We start from the raw sequence: 26,263 nt of genomic DNA, 5'->3' as shown, positions 1-26,263 counted from the left end.
TTATTTTCATAAATTCACCTGTGGCTAACCTTAACTACACTAACATAATCTTAACACTACACCCACTGTGTTTTACAGTCAATAATACACACTTGAAACCAACAATTTAAAACTTTGACATGTTGGTCCGTGTTTATAGTCATTGATTGTCCATTTTTTATGTAGTTTTCCCCACTTCAACATTTTCATCCTTTTTATGATTTTATTCAAAGCATTTCAATTATGTTTACTTACTACTTCATTATATAAAGTAACAAAGTAATACTAATGGTTGCTTACAATAAACCCATTTTATTTAAATTATCAAAGATTATTATACGTAATTACATTTATAGAAATTTTTAAAAAAAGAATTAGCTCGAAAAATGACATTTTTTTAATGTGTTGCTGTATTTTTAATGATGTTTATATACACTACTGAATATATTAATTATAAAATATATGTACACAAAATATGGGTCGAACAAAATGACAGATAGATATTGATATTTTACCGGACAAGTGCCAGACTATGTCCAATGTCTGGCAAATATTTTGAGCCCTGTATATATATATATATATATATATATATATATATATATATATATATATATATATATATATATATATATGTACACACACACAGTACAATCCCATTAACGCGGACTCTGAAGGGGTATATATTTATTGTCCAACTTAGCGAATGTCCAAATTAAGCAAGCCCTTGTTAAGTTGGAATTTTTGAAAATGTCCAACTTATTGAGATTTCGAGACTTATTGAATGTTCTTCGATATATAAATATTATGTACATATATATAGAACAATATAATCTTATGTGAAGTATAATCTTATGTATATTTTTGTATATATAATATATACTATAAATGAAAAAAGTCAGAAATTGATGTTTGTTTCAAATTTCTTTGTACCTTTGGAAAAAATCCTTTTTCAAACAGTTTTGAAGCATTCAAAGGTACTCTTCCAATTTTACCACTCTGAGTAAACATCAAAAAATTAACAAGGGTATCAATTGCTTTACGAACTGCTTTAGTTGTTGGGTTTGTCACCGTTTCATTCAACGTTTTGTTTCCTTCTTCTTCTTGCATTTCCTCTTCAACTACCTCAATGATATGTTGAACAATATCTTTATCTGTCACCACTCCTCCAATAACTGAAATGTCATCATCAATCGTTAATATATCTTCGTAAGTAAAATCTTCCGGAACAAGATCCTCGTCATGCTGAAGTAACTGATCAATTGAATTTTTTAATGCAGGAAAGTTCTTCATCTTTGTCTGGTACTCCTTCTCCTTCCTTAAATGTTGCCTTGCGGAAGCAGTTAATAATAGTGGTTTCTGAAATTTCATTCCAAGAATGAATAAGCATTTTTATAGCATTAAGTATGGAGATTGAAGGCGTTTGTTTTCCATTATCAATAGCATTTATGATCTTATTAATTAAATTAGTTCCGTACTTACACCTTAACAATCGAACGACTCCTTGATCCATTGGCTGCAAACATGAAGTTGTGTTTGGGGTGAAAAAGTAGAGTGTGACCGATTTAAGATTCTCAGTATTCGGATGGGCGGTGCAATAATCAATAACCAATGCTACCTTACGGCCTTCTAATGCAAACTTTCTGTCATTTTCTCTAACCCACTCCTCAAATAGCTCAGAAGTAATCTAGCTTTTTTTATGTGCATGGTAAAGACATGTTTTTTTGCGCATGGTAAAGACATTTTTCTTCTATTTTCTTTTCAGTGCTTATTATTGTTTTTTAGACAAATGACTGAAAAAATGTAAATATCAATGAAAAAATAAAATGATAAAATACCTGATGTTGTTTTAAACAATACATTGTTTCTTTTTTTTCATCTATCTAACCATCCATCGGATGCTTGAAAGTTCTCACAACCAAGTTCCTTTGCAAAATGCAAAGTTTTGACTTTGAAAATGGTTCCAGACACAGGAATATTTTGTTGTCAGGTGTTTAAAAGCCACATATAACATGCTTTATCCAAATCCTCATTTAGGGAAACATGCATCTATGCTCTTTTTGCAGAAGTTTTATTTTATACATACATATATATATAGATACAAATGATTCTCCTTTGTTGAGTTCTTTTAGTATTTTGCATTTTTCTGTTATAGTTCTACTTGATAGCTTTCTTTTAGCAACCTTTAACATTTTTAGTAAATAAAACTTGATCTAAGTATATTCGAATCAGATATATCAGTGAAAAGGTTTAGTTCGTTAAATTATGTTTGGCGCAAAGGTAATTAATTTTTGAACGTTCTAAGTTTTGAATTTTAATTGATATTTTTGAATTTTTAATGTAATAGTTATCAAATAGAATTTAATCAAAACTTAACTGAATCGAAAGATCTCCGTGAAGATCTATGTTTAATTTTATTTGACGCTAAAGTATTTTATTTTTGAGCGTTTAAAGTTTTGAATTTTTATTGAATTATTGGAAGTTTTGTTATTATATGCACTTATATGCAATTCAAAATAAAAGCTCTAGTTAAGCAAACATTTTTACTGAAGGGACTTCAAAAAAAGTACAAGTTAGCGAATGGTCTGACTTAACCAGGGTACGACTTAAGCGGTTGATTTTACAGTAAGTTGATAGAGAATGTTCAAGAGGAATTGAAATGCTGTCCGACTTAATAAAAGTCTAACTTATCCAGGGTTTGAGTAAACAGGGTTTAACTGTATATACACATATATATATATATATATATATATATATATATATATATATATATATATATATATATATATATATATATATATATATATATATATATATATATATATATATATATATATTCAAATTTATTTATTTAGTACCAAGATAATAAAGATAGATTTTATTTTCAATTTCAATTAGCAAATAAGACTAAAATTCTAATTAAGCTAAACATTTTAAGAAAAATGTTATTGATTAAAATTATATCACGTTTCAAAGCATGACTAAAGCATAAGTCAAGTAAATTTTGGAGATTTTTTTTAGGGTGCACAAGACAATATTATCAGCATATAGAAGATGCTAGTTGTCTGTGAATTTTATAAAGCAATTAACAATATTAACTTTTTAACAGGTACATGCTAAGAGGTATTTTATAATGAGCACACTTTAGGAACTTTCAAAAATATTTTAGCAGAGAGATCTTTAAAAAGATACAAACTAAGATTAAAATTATAGGCTTCTAGTTTTAATAGTTCAATGATCCTGTCATCTTTTTAAAAAAATAAGTTAGTTAAATAACATTCAGGTTTGTTGTTTTATGGCAGCAAAAAATTGCTGATTATGCCATACTTCAATAGAAACAGGCAAGTATAAATGTAAGTTCCTTTACTGATGGGTTAAAGAGTTTAAGAGATCTATTAAGGCAAAAAAATATTATTTTGTTATTTCTTTTTTTCCTAAAAAAACTTGTGTTTAAGGATAGAAGCATAAATTAATTTATTTTGGGTATACAATAAAGATACAATAAACAATATGGATGCAATAAATAATTTCTTCATTCTTAAGTTAATTTTTTAATTTAGATGTTGTTTGGGTTTGTGGTGATGTTTCAGAAGTAGTGATGTTTGTAGAGAATCCTTTGCCAGCTGAAATTAAAGTTAATAACATGGTAAGATTTTCATTTGTAAATGCTTAAAAATGTTTTTGAAATATTCTGAAATTAAATTGAAACAATTTAATAAAAGCTTAAAAACATAAAGAATTTTTATCAGATATTTTTTTTGAACTGTAAAACACTGCTTCATATCTTTTAGAATGAGGCATTTTCATATATCCATATGTATATATATATATATATATATATATATATATATATATATATATATATATATATATATATATATATATATATATATATATATATATATATATATATGGATTATTCCATATGAAATCACCTAGTTTTTCAAAAGTGCCCAGTGTTTTCAGGGTACCACCTTAAATTTGCTTAAAGTTTTGACCATCCACAGCTTTTATGAAAAAAACACAATCCTGGAAACTTGATTGACCAAACCGTTCAAAAGTAATAATTGAATTAATATTGAACAAATTCGGAAATCATTGAGTATCTGGAGCTTACAGTAGATTTTTTCTATTTTTAACAGATCATAAATTTTTGATCACCTGAAATTTAAAAGGGTAATAGTTTTTCACCCAATCATTTCTATTTATCAGAAATAGATAATTTCATTATCTATTTCTGTAGTTGTTTTTGACTGATTTTAAACAGTTTTTAAGTTCTTGTACCTCAAAGTTGCTAAATAATGCAATATTAGAAAAAATGCTGGAAATTTTAATGTGCTACAGTTCAATACCAACAGACAAGCTGTGCCAATTTTTTGTATCTTTTTTGTACTTAGAGTAATTAGTTGTGGAAAAAATTAAAGTTATGTGTTAAAAGTTATTTTAGCCCTTGCAGCAGCCTGTTAAAATATCACTTCTTTTAAAAAATATGATAAATTACATTCACTTTGTAGGCATAGAAAGTAGTGTAGACAGTTAAAATAAATTATGAAACTTTTTACTGGCAAGGTTCTATAAATAGATCACCAAAAAAAATTTTAAGACCTGTACTCTATCATATGACTTATGATTGAAGTCCTATGACTTAGGTGTATATTTTAATTTTTTCCCTAAATAAATATAACCAGTTTTTCCTAAAATAAAATTATCAGTGTCTTAACCTAATTTATTTGATATGATTTTATAATATATATCTGTTAAATTTCATAATTATAATGGTATATTTTTCACATGGTTATAAATTGAGTGTAAAATACTTCAATTGCTTTAAGAGTTTGTATTAAAATCTAAATCTGCACAGTATTTTCTGGATTTTTTTATTTTAGTTTTTAATATTGCAAGAACCAAAAACTAAAAAATTTTGTGTATTCAGAAATAGTTATACGAAGAAATAGTTTATTGGTTGCATTTTAAATTTTAGTTTTAATCACATTTGTACTCGTTTTAGTTTCAGAACGTCTTGTTAAAAAAGCTTGGAAGTTGAAAAATAAAAAAGGATTACTTGCTAAACCTGAGGCTAATATAGGGCAGCCTATGGAAGATATTGTTAAACAAAAAGTCATTGGAATTTATGAATCAGAAGAGAATGTCCAGACAAGACAATGTCCAGGAAAAAGACTGTTTCTGTGCATATATGTAATGTAAAAGTTCATAAACAAAAACATTTAATATTGGTTCGATTAAAGGAATTTTATCTTGAGTTTAAGAAGTTATACCCTAAACACAAAGTTGGATCCAGCAAGTTCTGTGAACTAAGGCCGAAGTGGTGCATCACAGTTGACAGTAGTGGAAGTCACTCAGTTTGCATATGTTCTTATCATTAAAATGCTAAGTTGATGTGCGCTGCTTTACCTAAGGGCCATTTAATATATTACAAAGACTTGATGAAAGTATGTGTTTGCAATATAGATAGTTGAAGCTGCATGTTTCATCTATGTTCCAACTGCCCGGTAAAGTAAATTTGAAGAATTACATGGAAAATGTGTTTGAAAATAATGATTTTGATTTTGACAATCAGATCACATACAAACAATGGGTGTCAACTGACTTGTTACAGTCCAAACAAACATTATTGAGTTTATTAAAACAATAAGTGAAACTTTGTATGACCTTTGTCACCACTACTTTATCAAAGTAGCACAATCTTGCTACTTATTAGAGGCAAAAAGAACATTAGATCAGCACATGTACCATTTTGAAGATCACAATATAAATGCTGACCATCACTTCTTTGCTACATCCCATGGCACAAGTCCATGTGATGGAATAGGAGGAACTATAAAAGAGAAGCAGCAAAAGCGAGTCTACGAGCAGCAAATACAATCCAAATTCTCACACCAAATAAACTGTTTACTTGGGCTGAAAAAAACATTAAAGGTGTTAAATTATTTTACATTTCAAGTGATGATATTAATAATCGTGAAACTTACTTTAACCTAAAGAAACGATATAAGAGATGAGCACAGTCCCAGGCACAAGAAGCTATAAGAAGAGTTTTGTACCAGGTGGAGAGATTTTTTTTTAAGAAGAATCTCTAGCAAACTGTCTATGATACCCATTTGCTGAATAATATTAACTTGGCAAAAAAAGATCCTTCAAATTTTCAACCTGGTAAATACATTGCATGCTTTTATGATAATGAATGGTACATAGGGCTTTTGCTTGAGATTTGTAATAAAAAACCAAGATGGTAATGTAAAATTCATGCATAGAAACAAATTAAATTTAAAATGGACTAATGATGCATGATTAAGTCAGTGTTGGGTTCCATTTCACAAAGTAATATGTTAAATAAGTGCTCCATCCATTAAGGGTAGAAGTGCTTGTGACTACAAACTTGCTAATAATGATTATGGCCGTATTATGAGTTATACAAATCAGAGATAAAGAAAAGAAATTAGAGTGCTTATGTTTCATGTGTATATTTTTTCTTTCAGCATTCTAATTTTCTTGAAATATAGTATAACTTGTGCTATTAGGTATCCTTTTAAACTAAAAAAGCATTGCACTCAAAATGCTAAAATTATGTCATCAGATAGAATAAAGGTCTTTAAATTTTTTTTGGTAATTGTCTATTTATAGAACCTTGCCAGTAAAAAGTTTCATAATTTATTTTAACTATCTACGCTACTTTCTATGCCTACAAAGTGAATGTAATTTATTGTATTTTTTAAAAAAAGTGAAATTTTAACAGGCTGCTGCAAGTGCTAAAATAACTTTTAACACATAATTTTAATTTTTTCCACAACTGGTTACTCTAAGTACACAAAAGTAACAAAAAATTGGCACAGCTTGTCTTTTGGTATTGAACTATGACACATTAAGGTTTCCAGAATTTTTTCTAATGTTGCGTTATTTAGCAACTTTAAGGTACAAGAACTCAAAAATTGTTTAAAATCAGTCAAAAGCACCTACAAAAATAGATAATTTGGGTGAAAAACTATTACTCTTTTAAAATTTCAGGTGATCATCTATTTTATTTAAAAATTTATGATCTGTTAAAAATAGAAAAAATCTATTTTTATTTTAAAAAAGTTGTTATTTTTGGTTTTATTACATAAAATAAATTTTTTTTAAACAAAAAATGAAAAAAATTGCTTTTTTTATGTTTTTTATTATAATTTTGATAAATTAAAATTTTTTTGAAATGAATATTACTTTTGTAATTTTTATACAATTTTGCTTCATTTGAGTACCAGGTTGACATATTTAAAAAAAAATTTTTTTTTTGAAAATATTAGGGACCCATTAAATATTCAAGAGTCTTGAGGGACCCCTTAAAATATTTTTATTCAAAAAAATTTTAAACCTAGTGTTTTTGTATTAGATAGAACAAATTAAGTGGGTGGGAGAAGATTATTTTCAAAAATGTTGTTTTTTGGGACACCCTGTTGTGTATATATATATATATATATATATATATATATATATATATATATATATATACACACATAGGGTGTATATATATATACACATTATACCTAATGTGTATATATATATATATATATAAATATATATATATATATATATATATATATATATATATATATAACCTTATGTGAAATGTAAAATGTATAAGATTTTTCTAAGTAATCTTCTACTAATTTATATATGGGCAATTCTGCGAGAGTGAAAATGAACCAAAAATGGAAATGACTTGAAACTTTCTAGAAATGGGAAAAACTATAACATAATTTAGTATGTAAAAGTTACAGCATTAAAGTCTTCAACTTTTTTCAAAAATTCTATGTAGCATGATGGTCGTAACGCTTACTTTTTACCACTTCTGAACAAAACAACTTAATCAGACTTAATGTCAGACTTAATGCAGCAAATGGTATGGTAAAAAAAAAATCATTTAGAGTATATATTTAGCACATACTGATGTTATTATATGCTCAGTTTCATAGATTTTACTTGAAGTTTTACAAGCATTTTTATGCTTTCTCTGTCATAACGGTCGCAACCATGACTGTCGTAACAAAAAATTCAGTGCCTAAAAACAAATAAAATGAAGCAATCAATGATGTAAGAAAAAAAGTATAAATGATTATTAACACTCATGTATATTATGATAAAATATTGCACTATAACATTATCAAAGTTCTCAATGATGGATATATGATACAAGTTTAACTCTACACCTCAGGACTGTAAATAAACATAAAAACACGTTTATACAATCCTTGCAACCTTAAAATGATGCTATGGTATGATAATTTTTAAATAAATTTTAAAACTTTTTTGCTTAAAAGTATTTTTAGATAGTTAAAAAAAAAGAGTTGAGGAGTTTATTATGTGTTTTCACAACTTTTTTGTTATTTTTTTCCTCTTTCTTGCAGAATTGCCCTTAAATTGCACAAATAAAAGCTTGTTACATTTGCAAAAGGGCCCCTAAATTTGCAAATGATCCCCCTAAATTTGCTGTCCCCACCCTAATTTTGTGTGGGCCATGACTCTGTATATATATTTATATGCCATGCCATGGCTCTGTATATATATATTTACACACATATATATATTTGTTTTTATTTTTTATCATTATTCACCTCCCCAAGCCCGATAAGGCCACTACAGATGAGAAGGCTGCTTATGATTATAACCTTCTCTTAACTCTATAACTCCGAAACAAGAACCTTGATGCACAAGGCCACTGCGTAGAGAAACAGTTGAGCGCGGTACTACCAGGTACGTGGTGGGAATCGAATTTGGAACCTCTCGCTTATCAATACATACATATATATATACATACATATATATATATATATATTTTTTTATAATATATATATATATATAATATATATATATATATATATATATATATATATATATATATATATATATATATATATCTATACACACACAGTTAAAAACTTAAAAACTTTAATATTTTCTAATGTCTACTTCAAATATAAAAGCTCTACGAACAGGATTGGAACCCCTACCCAAATTCAAGCTAAGCACCATGACTCAAGCAATGGCCTTTGTTACATCTTGTGTGCTTTGTTAATAGACTAAATTAAAAAATTAATAAATTTAAATTTTTTTGCATTTAAATAATAATTAATGCAAAAAATAATTAATTAATAATTCTATGATAAGTTTCAAATTTAAAAAAATATATTATTTTTATGGTTTTATTATTTCAGACTTTTTTTTAATCTATTTTCTCACTTTTTAAAATTTTGTTGTTTTTTTAAGTTTACAATGTTTTTTTATTTTTTATTGTTTTTTTTACAGTTTATTTTTTCAGAGCATTTTTAAAATGCTCTAAAACATAACATATCAAAACTGCTTATTATGAGAAATGTTATTGTTTTAGGTTGGCCTCATTATGGAAATGATAATACGCCATTAGGAAATAGAGATTGCATTGTTTCATTTTTTTTTTTTTTTTAATCAAAAAATACAAATCTTAATTCTTTATGCAGAATAATATTCCTATTCTTATGTTTAAAATAAATTTTTTAGATTTTATGGTCTTTCAGTACAGCGATATACAGTGTTGCGTATTTAGCTAAGAAATATGATATCATACTGAAATAGGTAGCTGTGAGGGTTTCTGTACATACATCAACTGACTATCAACTGTTTATATAAAAAATATGAAATGGAAAATAACATCTATTGAATAATTTTAATATAATATATATAAACTTATATATTATAATCTTTTTAAACATTTTTCCATATTTCTCTAATAGCATTAAACAGCTTTAAAGATATTTTTAAAAAGTGACATTTTAAATAAGCAAGGTTTTAAATAGGCACAATTTTAAAATAAATTTATTATGCCATCAAACATTATCATAAAAAAGCCTAGACAAGCAGCTTAGTTAGCTCACTATGCCCTTTTACATTAGCTTTTCTACTTTTATAGCATATATAGATATATATTTGCTAACTTTTTTTCCTCATTTAAATCCATACAGTTTTTGGAAATAAAAAATGTGTCTATGTCTGCTAATTACCAAAAAGTAGCAATCAGTCATTTTAATGAAAATGTAGCAGTCAGTAATTTCAAGAAAGATGTAGCAGTCAGTCATTTCAAGAATGATGTAACCCAGTACAATCTGCTTCATGTCCTGCTGCCTTGTAGGATACACTTTTTTAGGCAAATGCTAGGAGATGCAAACTCCAACTTAAAACACCCCCTGCCTTGGGGCTCTTGGTTGTACTCTGTAAATACTCTCTTGGTTGTAAATACTCATCTTGGGCAGATGTTAAATGCATCCGGCTACTGTCTTGTTGAAGGCCTCCTAGGCAAAGACTTAAGGGGTAAACAGATTCTCTCTGTTAGCGCAGGTGTATTTTTAATAAATTGTTTCCAGTTTAGGATGTTGAATGCTGGATCCTCTTGACTAAATGCATGAGTTTTACTTGTGTCTTTGTTTTTATGACTAGGCAACTCATTTTATTATCTCCTAATGAGGGTGCAGCACTAAAACTCAGTTTTATGGTTCTGAGGCCGACTGGTAGTCAGGTTTCCCGAACTCTGTGGTAGCTCTCAGAGAGGCTGATTCCATCAACAGCTGAAAAATATCAAAGTATTAACAGTGCCATGTTGCGCATGGATGGTGTCCCTGTTTTTACTTTTGGTGTGCATTGCGGAGGCCACATTTGGAGCCCTTTGTTACGGCTTAGGGTTTATTAGTAGTAATGAGACGATTGCTTGGGCTATTAAGCAGTGTTCTGAGTACTATCTATGCTTTGAGTCAAGTTCTTCAATCTAATTTAAAAATGAATAAAGTACCAAAAACTATAAAACACAAAAAACCATCATCATCACCAAGTTCTCTAAACCTGTCATTCACTAATATTCGTGGTCTTCGAAGTAACTTTTCTTCTGTTGAGTCTTATCTCTTGCAAAGTTCACCAGATCTACTTGCTCTTTGTGAGACTAATTTGAGTTCAGCTCTCTCATCTTGCGATCTTAGTGTTGATGGTTATCTTCCTTTAATTCGTAAAGACTCCAATAGTCACATGCTTGGTCTGGGCATTTACATTTGTAAGAATTTACCCACTTGTCGTGAAACTAGGTTTGAATCCACAGACTATTCTTTTATGTGCTCTCGTTTAGCACCATTTCACTCTATCACCTTTCTCTTTATTTTATATCGCTCTCCTTCATCTCAAGACTGCACTCTTTTTAATCTTATTTCTGATCATTTTGACCGAGCCCTCTCTCTTTATCCATCAGCTAATATAGTTGTTGTTAGTGACTTAAATGCTCATCAAACTGAATGGCTTGGCTCTAGTGTCAGTGACTTTGCAGGCGTTAAGACCCATAACTTTTGTCTTTCTTAATCTCTAACTCAAATAGTCAATTTTCCGACTTGCTTTCCAGATAATCTGAATCATTTATCTTTTCTACTCGACTAATGTCTTGTTTCTTATCCTAATCATTGCTCAGTTTCTCCACATTTACCGTTAGGTGCTTCTGATTATGGTTTGATTTTAAAACTTCTATCTCATTCTTCTTCATCACCTGAATCCCCCTATTATTGTACCTCTTACAACTACAGTAAAGCTGACTAGGACTCTTTCCATGATTTCCTTTGTGATGGCCCTTGGATAGAAATCTTTCATCTTCCTGTCAACAAATGTGCTTCTTACATAACTTTGTAGATTCAGGCTGGCATGGAATCTTTTGTTCCCTCTCGACAATTCCAGGTCAAGCCTCACTCTCTTCCATGGTTTTCCTCACACTGTACTGCTGCGATTGCCAATCGAAACCGTTACTTCCATATTTATCAGCAAAAAAACTCTCCAGAAAATAGACATCTGTTTTTTACTGCTAGAAACCATTGTAAAAAAGTTTTGTCTAATGCCAAAGCCTGCTATTCTCAGGTCATGAAATCTCGTATCTTATCTCAAAAATTAGGCTCTCATGACTTCTGGAGAATCTTTAATAGTATTAATAATAAGAGCAAATCTTTAATTCCACCTCTCTTATATGGTTCAGACTTTGTCACCTCACCTTAAGAAAAAGCTAAATTGTTTGCTAAAAACATTTCATCAATATCATCTCTTGATTCCACTAGTTGCGTTCTACCTTATATTGCCAACAAACAGGTTGATCTATTGCTTGACATTCGTATCACTCCAGCTTCTGTATCTAAAGTGATTTCCTGCCTAGACTCTTCTACAGCTTGTGGTCCGGACAACATACCTGTTATTGTCTTGCAAAAGTGTAATGTTGCTTCTCTTTCTCTTTTCTACAAATACTATTTTGGGCACTGCTCTAAAGAGCTAGCTAGCGTCTCTTGTGCCATCTACTAAAATTCATTCTCGTTTTACTCGTCATTCAATTAAGTGTCATCCTTTTTCTGTGACTGTTCCTGAGTGCTCCGGAAACTCTTATTTGTCTAGTTTTTTTTCTTGAACATCAGTTCTTTGGAATTCGCTTCCTTCATCTTGCTTTCCTGATTCATATAATTTGCAATCTTTTAAGTCATCCGTCAATTGATATCTTGCTCTACAATCTTCATCTTTTCTCTTCCAGTAACTTCCAACTTTAATTAGTGGTTGCTTGCAGCCTTGTTGGAAGCGAAGATGTTTAAAAAAAAAAAAATGTAACAGTCAGTCATTTCAAGGTAAATGTAGCAGTCAGTCATTTTAAGGATGATGTAGCAGTCAGTCATTTTAAGGAAAATGTAGCAGTCAGTCATTTCAAGGAAGATGCAGCAGTCAGTTAATTAATTATTACAAGAGTATATAGTTATAAAACTATTTTATATTATCTACTAGAATTCTTAATGGTTATTTTATTATTTCCAAAAAGTTAATTTTTAAAAAACCTCCAAAATAACTTCATGAAAAGTATTCACCTGAGGCGTTGATGATAAGCGCATGAACAGAGTTTCAAAATGAACCTGATAATCTCTTCTGACTGATCCAAATGTTCTTTGAGATTCACACTTTTCAAGATCTTTTGATGGAATGTCACACCAAGAGCATGGGTGTGCACTAGAATGTGCTTGTAGACCACAAATGATGTTTACCAGCTTCAGGAAAAAACCAAAGGAAGTTCTTCAAAGTTCACCAGATCAAAAACTTGCTTGACATGTCAAGCAATGTCAAACAAGCAATGTCAAGCAAGGAAAACTATAGCATGCTATAGTTTTCCTGGATATCTTCAGAAATGGCAATCTGTTATTGACACTTAGCACTAGAACCTCTGGCCAGAGAATTGATGAATATCCAATTTTATAGCAAAGATTGTAAAGCTGAATCTTTTTTCACGATTCCAAAGCTTACTTTTAGAAAACTACCACCATCCACTCCCAGCTTTACAATGTAGTCATCAGAGAGGTTTCTAGTTTCAAGAACTTACTGACGAAGAACTTTCAAGTCTTTGCATTGAAAGGCAAGTTTATCCACCTGATTTGTCAATTGCAACTTTTATCCAAATTTCGGTAAAATGACTATCAAGTGTTTTGCTCAACTGATCAAACTTGGAGAAGAAGTTCTTTTCAGCAACTTGACTTGGAACAACTTGATTTAGTGTTGACACTAGTTTTTCAGCTCACCAGTCCTGTGTTGTGTTGCACATCAGTAGGATCTTTGCTGTCAGTTCTGGTCCTTCATTAAAAAGCCTTCTTTCTTTGAAGATGAATCTTGGAAATAATTAAGAGAAATTTTACATTATTATGCATTACATAGACTTAAAATATGAAGCTAAAACTTTAAATATCTATGTTACCTGAAAGATCTGGAACAGGGTGGCCTCCTATTCCCTCAGGTCTACTGAGACAAACTGTTCCATGGGGTGAAGTATCCTTGTTGGCAATGACTGATGATGCAACTCTTTCAGCTGCCACAGAGTTTGACATGATTCTGCTAAATTATTTTGCAAGATAGACTTTGAAAAATTGTGTGATAGACCCTTGTCAACAATCAAAAAGCATTGAGAACATCTTCTTTAAACTGAGTTCTGGTTTACTTCAGCTTTCTGTGTTGCGATGACTGGATGTAGAAAATTGTGCTTTGCTTTGCCAGCTGAGCAAATTAAACAATTACAAACTAAATCTCTTGTAACAGGACAGACTTTATTAGTGGAAAAGTCTAACAGCTATGGTTATGTTTGAAGCCTTCCCTCCTCAAGCCTTCTAAGGTTGAAGCAAGAACGTTTACAAATGCCAGTTGGGAATTTTGGATCATTAAAGTCAATTAGCTGTTTCAAAATTTGTTGCTCTTCTCTCATGAAGCTGGTTAAAAAGTGACTAGCCTTGTCACTTGATACAATAAACAAACAGTCTTCCTGTTCTCCTCATGTTTTTTTTTTGCTTGATTTGGCATATTTTTTATTAATTCAGATGCCAAATCTATGAAAAAAATGAATTGAACAACTAATGCTCAACTTTTTCCCAGAATTTTATCATAATACTTTATAAAAAAGCAGTTTAGTATTTAAAAATTTTTTTTGTACAGATAACTCGTATATTCTTTTTTAAACTAAAAAAATGGAACCAATTTTTTTTATTTCCTTTCTTAGACAACTTATTTAACACCATCTATCAAAATTTATGAAGTGGATGAAAGAAAAAATTATAAAAAATTTTTAATGTGATTTTATTGAAATTTGAAAATGGATTTTCTTCCTTGGACGGTGTAACCAGATTTAGCGACTTATATCGCAGTAATTACCAATGATATTATATACCCCCAAAGGATTTTTCTGGGTCATGACATCAAGCAATATTTTATTTTTTTACAACAGTAAGTATTTAACTTTCCTCCCCTGCGTTGACACAATTTTAAGATTGATGATCTAACTTCTTAAAAGTGTCAAAAAATTGCAATGTTAAAATAAAACAGCAATAAGTATAGCAAACAACTCAATGATTGGTGTATCTAGCTCACAATGTTCCAATAAAATGATTGGTGTATCTAGCTAGCTTACAATGTTCCAATAAAATGATTGGTGTATCTAGCTAGCTTACAATGTTCCAATAAAATGATTGGTGTATCTAGCTAGCTCACAATGTTCCAATAAAATGATTGGTGTATCTAGCTAGCTTACAATGTTCCAATAAAATGATTGGTGTATCTAGCTAGCTCACAATGTTCCAATAAAATGAAAGATTTATTGAACGAAAAAAAAACAAAAATATTTGTTCCAAAACATAATTAATGCAACAAATTTTTTAAAAGGTTGATCAGTTTAAGAATTTTGTGGAATATTGGCTGCTGGTGTTTAGCTGAAGCTAGATAACTAGAAATCAAGAACAGTTAACCAACAAAGTTAATTGTGGTATGGAGTGCAGTACTTTCATAAAATTGGTGGGGACCTGGCTTTAGCATTTATGCTTTTGCTTTATGAAATAATGAAATTTAGAAAAGTAAAAACAGCTCCTTGAATATTTATTAAAATATTCAAGGAGTTAGAATATCTCAGAATATTTATTAAAATATTTTATTTACTTTAGATTACTGTATGTATTTAGATTTAATTTTTTTTAAGACTCTTATCACTGATGGCATTCCTTTTGAAGCTCATCCTGCAACATTAGCTTTGCCAGCAGAATCAGGATTTATACCATTTATGTTACTTGGAACTCCAAAAGAAGCTGGAACTCTTGTTATTAAAGGTTGTTGTTACTAATTGAGTGCCTTTTTTATTGTTATTATTATTTTTTTAAGTTCATTTATTTGCTGAAAGATTTTTTTTTTAAACCTTTTTAAACCTTTTTAAAATTTTTTAAACTTTTTTTGGAAAAAAAGTTTTCCAAATTAATTTTTTTTTATTAGTTTTTAATGAATTTTTTTTAAAGTTTATGTTTAAAAATATTCCCTGACATTTACCAATTTAATGTCTTGGCATTTTTTATTTTTTATTTTTTTGTTTGTTTGTTTTTTGTATATAGCATGATATAATAATATTTAACATAATAAGTTATATAACGAGTTTATTATGTTATTTTATTAATTTATTATGTTATTCATTGAGTTATATTTAATTATTCTCAAATTTAAATTAAGCAGATTATTTTTCATGATAGTGAAAAAATCACTATTCTTACACACACAACAACTATTATTATTACACTATTCTTACACACACACACACACACACACACACACACACACACACACACACACACACACACACACACACACACACACACACACATGCAGCAAGTCATATTATAGCTAGTATAATGCCCTTCTTCTTCACATTAGTAATTTTATTGAGTAGATTAAATTTTGATCATTATCATTTTGAAGTAGATTAGTAGTAGATTGTAGATTTTGTATTAGATATAGTAGAGTAGATTAAGTTTTGATCATTAAATTTTGATCATAATCAAATAATGTGACTAATCTTTCAGAAATTATTAGTTATTTATATTTTCAAAAAATTTAAGTTCCATTTAAAAATTCATAAATCAAAAATTAGTAAGTGACTTGTAAAACTTTTCTTTAACATTCATTATTAGTTACCAAAAATACATTAATAATAATATTAGCTTAGTAATTACAGAGTATTTCAATAATGCTCCCCTTTATTAATAAACCTTCGTTAAAGAGAGAGACAGACAGTGTTTCCATGACACTAAAAAAGTTAAAAACATACAAGTTACTATGAGCATAACCAAAGTTATTATTGTTAATGACAATGAAAAAGCGATATAGTAGCACAAAATAGCTATAGCACAATTAACCAATAAAATTGGGTTTGTAATGTTACCATTAAACAAAATGATTTTTACTTCAATTATTTAGAATTGAAGTAAAAATCGTTATTCAACAGCTTCTTCATAGCTGTTAAATAATGGTTAACACAGTAAACTTCATATCACATAAATTTACTAAATTAAAGCCATGTTTCAGTAGTTAGCAAACTAATGAAGCTATGACAACTAAAAATGAAAAGAATACAATTATGGTAAATTAAAAAAAAAAATGAGATCATTTAGTTTTAGGATAGTTATAATCAGTTATATGAAAATTTAAGAAAATTTTGTTTGTAAAAATAATGCATTTGAAAATGCATTTATATTTTTTTATTTATTTTACACCATATATATAGCCATAACATCTTGAAAGTTTTCTTTTAAAGACTTCTACATAAGTTTTTTGCAAAACTATAACACGCCTTGGTCTAACACGATTGTTTTCAAGATTGTTTACATGTTCATGTAAGGCATTTAGTTTGTTTTGGGTATTTCTATGAAAGCAAAACACTGCCTATTTGCAATTTTAACATATTCATCAACAGCATATTGTTGAAGTTTATTTGTTGCCATAAAATATTAAACAGAAGTTTTGTCTTACTGAGGGTCTATAATTGTAAAATTTAGTAAATTGTCTATAATTTGAGGGTCTATAATTATAAATTTAGACAATTTAGTATGATTTCTAACCAATGTTGCATGTTCAGGGTTGTGCATCAATTGACTATGCTAAACAGCCTTACCTCTTGGAAAAAGATGTGAATAAACTATTAGATCTAAGTTAGTTGACATACTCAATATTTTTTTTAGATGACCTTTTGGGTAAATAACTGGAAGCATGTGGAGCACCATCCTCTCATACAACTGCAACTTTACTAGCTATAGTGCTATAGTTTTTAAATAAAACATTAAATTGTGTAAGCAAAGATTATTGGTACATTGTTGCATACTAATATTTAATGCTTCAAGTGGGTCTTGATCTTTTCTAAGGTTACCTACACAATTTAAAACTTGACTACATATTCTAAAACAAGGCTATCTATGATTCATTGGTTGAGCCTTTGGTTAAACAATTAGTTTCAAATTAATTTCTTCTTGCCAAGTAGCATTTTTTTACATTTTGATAACAATTAATTTTAGTTTGCCTAGTTCTATTTCGTTCACTTTCTCAGCGTTAATTATTTTTAATTTGCCTATTAGTATTACTACTATAAACTTCTTCATGCCTAAATCATCCATTTCAACTTCACAATTATAAATAAACATATCACCAGTAGTATTTCTACTGCAGTGAAAAAATCAACGCAAAAGAATCTTAAGAATTGTGATTTTTTTGATATAAAATTACTTCTTCTGCTATTCTAAGTGAGCAAAAGAATAAAATTGCTTCTACTACTACTCTAAGTGAACAAAAGAATAAAGTTACTTCTACTACTACTCTAAGTGAACAAAAGAATAAAGTTACTACTATTAAATAAATAACTTTCATAAATCAACTTTATTTAAAAAAAAAAAATTAAATAATTAAAAACAAAATTAAATTACATTAAAAATATATTAAAATATTATTCTAAAGTTGTAAAATCATATTTTTAAGAACATATCTGTAAAGAGATAAATAACAAATGATAATATTCAAATAAAAATTAACAAAAACTTGAACTCCTGTATGTGGTGTGGTGTAGTGGTAGAGCGCTCAGCTCATAAGCAAGAAGCTCTGAGCTCGATCCCCACCATGTCCCTGGTAGTATCGCGCTAAATTTGTTTCTCTGCGCAGCGGCCTTGTTTGTCTAGGTTTGTGTTTCAGAGTGATAGAGTTGAGGGGGGGGGGGTAAAAATCCTTATAAAAATGATATTATTTGGTAATAAATACAAAAACACATGTTGAATCTTATTTTGTTAGAAAACAATTTTATTAAAACTATTTAAAAGAGTAAAAAAACCAATGGCAAATGTCTTTTGTGAAGCAATACATTGAAAACAAAATCAAATGAGCAGCCATGGCGCAGTGGTTAGAGTTCTGGCTCAGAACCCAGAGGTCCGAGGTTCGATGCTAGCTCCAGCCAAATAAGCAACATTAATACAGAAGGAGGTGTGAACTTCTTGTTAAATGCTTTCCCGCGGTGCTCTGTGATAAGACTGTAAGGACTTCTGGGAGCACTTAAAATAACTACAAAAAAAAAATGCAATTACTTTAGAGTATATATGATACACAAATCTTACAATTTAAATTTTAAAAATTACTTAAACAACTGGTTTTCATTAAGACCAATACTGAAAAAAAATTGATAAATCAAAGTTTTAACTAATTTTTTTTTAAACTTTTAAAGAAACAATATTTAAAACAAAAAACTTAATACATTTTGATTTAATATTTATCAAAATATCTTTTTTATAAGTTTATATAGATAACTGTTTATATAAGTTACAAATTAGTATGACAGAAAAATAAATACTGATTATGAAATGATCAGATGTTAATCATAAATATAAAACAATATTTAATAACATCAATTATTTTTAATTTAACAAAGAATGCAGACTTAAATGCACAAATTTGTTTAAAAAAATGAAGCAATGTCAGTCATTATATTTCAATTTAAAGTAATAAAAAAGATGAAACAGTTGAAATTTTTTGTTTTAAAAATATATATACTCACAAGAAACATAACACTTAAAACAATGAATCGTGGAGAAGCATAGGCATTCTTTTTTAACTACTTCCAGCAGAATTTTTTTTATTTTTTTTTTCCCTATTATTTTTTACTAAAAGAAAATATACATATAAATAGTGATTTCGCCGGTTATCCGGTTTTTCGGTTAACCGGATTTTCTTCGAATATCAAATATCTATTTTCGAATAATAAAAACCGACTTAAAATTTTTATAGAAAGTAACAACTTACTTATGACGCATATTGTTTGACATATCTTAATTGATAAAAGATTATAAACTTCTTTTACTTATTTAAATGTTAATTTAATCAGTTTTGTTTGATAATATATTCTTATAACAATTTGCAATAGAAATCTCAAAGTATTACTTATTACTTATGCAACGTTAACAATTCATTTTTAAGAAAGATTTTTCGGAATATTCTGGAAATTTTTTTGCTTACTCAGCGTGTTTTTTAAACCAATAGAATTCGTTTATTTGTAGATTTGGCGGTATTTTAGTGTTATCAAATGTTCTTTAAATTATTATTCCGGACCAAGATGTTTTGAGAACATTCAAGTTTATCCATGCTTCAATCTATGTCCGCATAACAATAAGTTTTTTAAATACACGCAATTTAACTTTATAACATCTTTCTTTTCCTGATCAAATTTTTTTATATGAGAGAATGCTTTTAAAAATCCGCTGATATTAAAACATTTTGATATAAAAAAATTTGCAGGGCTTATAATTTGTAATTATAATAAGTTAAACGTTAGAATGTTCCGTGACGTCAAGTGGCTTTGTAATTATAGTGCATATATATATTTGATAGTGGTTATTAATATGTTTGTACGACTTTATGTGTAATTTTTTTGTAATGTCTTTTTCCATGTTTTTACTCTCGAGTTCCTAATAAACGTCACCTCCCTCCCCCCCCCCCCCCCCCCCCCCCCCCCCCCGTTTATTAATTTTTGATTATTTTTCCCACCCACCTTAAGCTTATTAAGACCCCAAGTTTATTAATTTTTACTTGTTATCAAAGTTAAATTTATATCCTTAAATTTAAAAAAAAAACTCTATGAAAATCGGCCTAAAAATTAAAAAATAATTATATCAGTTACAAATAAAAACAAAAAGTTCAGCGAAAACAAGCTTTAAAAATCGTCGAACTTAGTTTATTTCTCACCAAAGTAAAAGCAAATTAAATTATATCGAAACTATGATAAAACGGCTGATAGAAAATGTGCATTTGACAGCAAGCCGCGCTAGAATTAAAAAGTTTTATTCGTGTTTTGTAAAAAACTTTTTAATTTGAATTTATAAATTGAAATTTTTTATAAAAAATCCCCCCTCCTTTTATTAACCCCCTCCGTAACCGAATAGTCAGTTAACCGCAAAATGATGGGAACTGTTATCCGGTTTTTGAAACGGTTAACCGGCGAAATCACTACATATAAATACAGAGAAATATAAAATATACTGAAATATACGCACATCTATATAAGGGGTCGTCCATTAGCCATGGTACTGCTAAACCTGTTTTTTGTTGACTCAAAAAATTGGTTGCCTGAAATATGCCTTACTCAAAAAATTGGTTGCCTGAAATATGCCTTATTCAGGGCCAGTATATAAGGAGTGGCATGTGTGTGTGGGCGCCCACAGGATTTTTTGATGCTCCAGATAGGACACTTTCACACATTGTGCAAACTCCAAACTTAAGTATGTGTATGCCAAATGAGGAGGCCTCGCAAAAAATTGGTATGACGGAGGCCTGGGAACAAAAAGTCTTGAAATGCTTGCCCACCACCCCCCTCCTTCCCCAAACGTGAGGGCACTAATGTAGTAAAATTTTCAACTTGAATATCTAAAACTAAATTCAAATTTATCAACAGATTTTAAATTTCGCTGAACAATATTGTAAATTACATTTTTTTTTGGGAGGGGGTGTCAAAAAATTTGCGCCCATGCATGTGTGTGCATATAGGGAAGCTAAACCCTCTACTCCCTATGCCATACATCTTTTTATGTTAGCAAACTAGGATCTATAGTCTGAATTTTAACTTTTCTATTGATTAGCTGGTTAATTGTGATAAATTAGAAAATCGAAGTACGTACTTTTAAATTGAACCATATGCTTTAGTACGCTTTTTGAAGACCTCCCCCCTCCCCCTTATGAGTGTACATACTTTATAGATAACCCCTAAATGTATATAAACTTACGTGTCAACAAATAACAGTCTTGTTTTGTTCAGTTTTTTTAAGTTAAATACATAAATAAAATTAAAATAAAACTGAATAGTAAACTTACTCATATCAGTACCAGTTTGAATGTTAAAAAAAGTTTTGTTTTTGGGAAACCTTCTAATAACAAAAAACAAAGTAATGAAAAGTTTATCAGCTCTAATTTGCTTTCAGACCTTGCTTGAAATTTTGTGTGAACATTAAGAAATGCGTTTAGAAAAAGCCTAGAAACTACTTGAACTTGAAAAAGGGCACATTTTATTCAAAATTGAGATTTTTATATTAATATAAAGTATTTCTATAAGCGCATGTTTAGACCAAACTTTTTTTAGTACTCAATACATAACACACTGTACCATAACTATAAACAATGAAATATTATTTTCTTTGCCTAATATACAGTTCTTTTGAGTTTCTGAAAAAAAAATACTTATTGTGACATGGCCCTTTTTCGTGTTACAATTCACTTAAAAATGACTTAAGACAACATTAAACTTTAAACATTAACTGGAATGTTAATATTTAGATAATAAACTTGTTTTAGATGATTTCTATCATTTTTATTATTTATAACTATTATCTTTTAATTTTTTTTGTCTTTAAAATATTAAATTCTAATAATGTAATAGTATAATGTGTATATTGTGCAAATAATGTATGTTGTATATATGTATATACTAATAAAGGAGAAATTTATTGTCATTTGCAAAATTATTGGACCACCCCTCAGAAGACATAGTTTTGAAAAACATGAATTTATGTCAACAAAGTTATTTTGTATTGCTAGATCTTTTATTTTACTATATTTTACTATTTTAGTCATGACAAAGACATTTCAATATTTTATATGCCCTCCTTGAGCATCAATGAATGCTTCTAGTTGGCAAAGCATACTAGCCACAAGTGACACGCAATTGTCTTCCTTGATTTCCAGAGATTTAGGTCTCGAGATCAAAGTCTTGGTTTCAAGGCGCCTCGAGACTCATATTTAACTGTCTTGGTCTTGGTATTAGTCTCGAAGCCTAAAGTCTTGGTCTTAGTCTTGGTCTTGAAAGCCTAGAGTATTGGTCTTTGTCTTGGTCTCAGACCTCTACTATCTTTTACTTTCTAGATTCTTACAAAAAATGCTAACTCAATGAATGGATTAGTTATTAATAACAAACCATAGATTGCTGCAACTTCCCGCTCTCAATGAGAATTTGTCGTGTTGATTTGATAAGATTTTAACTGAAATTTTTAACATAAATAAAAAATAATATATAATATAAATATAAATGAAATATAAAAAAATATCTTTTAATTTTTTTTTTAATGTTTAATTAAAATTATTTATATTATTGTTTTTTTATTTGTTTATGTATTCTTTTTTTGATTGATGAATAAAAATGCATAAATAAATAAAAAAAAAGTATATAAATATTTTTAATTAAACCTTAAAAAAAGGAAAAAAAGATTTATTTTCTAATCTCCTCTTGATCCCTTATAAAAGTCTTGTAAAAACTTTCAAAGTCTTGATCTTAATCTTGGGTTAATTTTTTTATGTCTTGGTCTTGGTCTTGAAGTATTCAGTCTTGGTCTTGGTCTTGAGTCCAAATGTCTTAGTCTTGGTTGCAGCTTTTACTGTCTTGACTACATCTCTGTTGATTTCTTTTACCTGCTGTGTACCGTTTTTGCTTATGGCACCCCATATCATCAGGGTGTTACCCAGGAATATATAAAATTTATACAACATTATCATAATATTGGGAATTTAGGTTGCCGTTGTCTGATGATTTAAAAAAAAAAAAAAAAGGGTCATACATTATAAAAGTTTCTAGGCAAAACTTGTTGCGCCAATACTAAATACAGAAAATTTATATTTTATTAATGCAAACTTATAAAACCGATTATTTTTCAACTTGTTTCTGTTTCTTTCTTAGCAATCTTCTTAATCTTTTTCATATTTATATCATTTTATATATTTATATCATTTTATATATTTATATCATTTTATATATTTATATTATTTTATATATTTATATATTTATATCATTTTATATAGTCTTTTCATTGGTAGCAAGAAAACAAGTACGATCTTTTATTATTTGCAAATAAATAATTAACAATGTGATACTCAGATCTACTTTAATTGCATAATTCGTTTCTAAATAATAATAATTAAAAGAAATATTATTTTAAGTAATATTTAATATGATAAAAAAAAACTATATTAAATTTTTCAAAAAAGTTTAAACGATTATTTACAACAGCTGTGTATGGCTGTAAATATAGAATTCTTTCTTAATCTTTTATATTAAGACCTTCGAAGCGAAACGTTTTTCAATAGAATAGAATTTTGTTCAAATAGAATGTTAAAAGTTAAAAAAGTTTTTCTTGTTAAAAAAGTTTTTGTTGCTTTAGTCAAATAAAACGTCAATGTCTTTTGAGTGAATTTTTTTTAATCGAATAGAATTTCTGTCGAATAAAATGTTATTAATAAGAACTTTCACTGCTATATGGTATTTTAGAATTAAATTCAATAAACTACTACGGCCAGTGGAGATTTGACCGTGCAAGTAAATATTAGCGACAGTTCTCTAAGTTGTAACTTTAGTATGTGTAAATTGAAAAAAAAAGTTGATTTTTGTATTTGTAAATTTTGTTTTAGTAAATTAAACTTTTTTATTAGTTTATTAAAATTTTTGATTTGTAGATTTAAAAAAAATATATAAAAATTTATGTAAATATAGTATTCTTTTTTTAAGTTTTACGCAAATGATTTTTAACATTTATAAACACAAATGATTTATTAACTAAATATTAAAATACTTACACTAAAATGCTTTACCCGCAAATTTAGTTTAACAGTATTTTTAATTACCTTAAAAAAATTTTTTTTAATCTTTTTTTAAAAGTAATTTCTAAATGACATTTACCTCCACAAAAGTCATTTTTTGAATAATTACTATGCTAAGATCTTTCTTATTTTACTAACTTTTTTTTTTTTTTAAACATCTTCGCTTCCAACAAGGCTGCAAGCAGCCACTAATCAAAGTTGGAAGTTACTGAAAGAGAAAAGATGAAGATTGTAGAGCAAGATAACGATTGACGGACGACTTAAAAGATTGCAAATTATATGAATCAGGAAAGCAAGATGAAGGAAGCGAATTCCAAAGAGCCGATGTTCGAGGAAAAAAACTAGACGAATAAGCGTTTTTGGAGCACTTAGGAACAGTCACAGAAAAAGGATGACACTTAATTGAATGACGAGTAACACGAGAATGAATTATAGTAGATGGCACAAGAAACGCTAGTTTCTTGTGCCATCTACTATTCTTTAGAGCAGTGCCCATTATAGTATTTGTAGAAAAGAGAAAGAGAAGCAACATTACGACGATGTGATAATGGTTGGAGGTTGGCTGCAAGAGCAGGTCCAACAATGTTTACAATGCGTTTTTGCACCTTGTCTAAAAGAGAAAGGGCATCATTAGAAGATCCGCCCCAGATATGGAAACAGTATTCCATACAAGGCCGGATTTGAGATTTATAGAGATAGAGAATAGAATCCGAAGTAAGAAAGTGACAAGCTCGATAAAGAGATGCAACCTTAGCAGATGCTAATTTTGCAACTGATTTGATATATGGTTTCCAAGAAAGATTGGAAGTAAGAGTGAATCCTAGAAGATGAAGAGTAGGTGACTCATCGAGTACATCACCGTTCATAAATATAGGAAGATCTAAATTATTGCAATAACGATTGGCTGAAAAAAATTGAGTTTTATCTGAATTAAAGTTCACCAGCCACTGTGAGCCCCATGCTGTAGCAGAAGTGAAATCCTTTTCAAGCTCAAATGCCCCCTACAAGCAATCAGAGGGTGATGGTTTCTAATCACGACAAGAATAAATGGTAGTATCATCAGCAAACAATGCCACCTTAGATGTGAGAATATCTGGAAGATCATTAATGTAAATTAAAAAGAGTATAGGGCCAAGGATAGAACCTTGAGGAACCCCTAAACTTACAGAATAAGAAGAAGAGTGTTGTCCATCGAGGACAACTTTTATGCTACGATTGGAAAGGAAGGATTCAATGATCTTAAAGATGTTGCCGGATACACCATAAGAAGAAAGCTTATGGAGAAGACCAGCATGCCAAACTTTATCAAAAGCTTTTGAAATATCAAGAGCGATGGCCTTAACCTCTCCACCTTTATCTAATGCACGATAAAACCTGTCAGTTATTACTGTTAGCAAATCAGCTGTAGAACGAGAAGATCGAAATCCATATTGATGGTCAGAAAGTAAGTTATTCGATTCAAGATGAGAAATTAAGTGTTTGTTAATTAAAGATTCAAAAACCTTGCTTATGATAGGAAGAAGACTTATGGGGCGGTAGTTAGACGAATCGGATCGCTCTCCAGAATTTTTGAAGATAGGAATAACAGATGCCGCTTTCCAGCAGGCTGGAAAGCAAGACTCTGATAAGCACTTGTTAAATAGTTTTGAGAGTATAGTTGAAAGCTCTGGAGAACACTTCTGCAAGACAATAACAGGTATGTTGTCAGGGCCACAAGCTGTAGAAGAGTCTAGGCAGGAAATCACTTTAGATACAGATGCTGGAGTGATATGAATGTCAAGCAATGGATCAACCTGTTTGTTGGCAATATCAG

The 26,263-nt window shown here is 29.1% G+C and overlaps 1 protein-coding gene across 1 annotated transcript in view; it reads left to right on the top strand.

Moving 5' to 3' along the window:
• Positions 1–26,263, top strand: part of LOC100208044 (trafficking protein particle complex subunit 9) — a 66,015-nt gene that overhangs the window by 26,811 nt on the left and 12,941 nt on the right. Inside the window, exons 9-10 of the mRNA XM_065812302.1 lie at positions 3,537–3,622; positions 15,503–15,629. Coding sequence (XP_065668374.1) covers positions 3,537–3,622; positions 15,503–15,629 — 213 coding nt within the window. The remainder of the gene's footprint in view (positions 1–3,536; positions 3,623–15,502; positions 15,630–26,263) is intronic.

This window comes from Hydra vulgaris, chromosome 12 (assembly GCF_038396675.1).
Source record: "Hydra vulgaris chromosome 12, alternate assembly HydraT2T_AEP".
In the NCBI taxonomy this organism is placed as follows: Eukaryota; Metazoa; Cnidaria; class Hydrozoa; order Anthoathecata; family Hydridae; genus Hydra; species Hydra vulgaris.
This window is presented reverse-complemented; position numbering and strand designations above follow the sequence as displayed.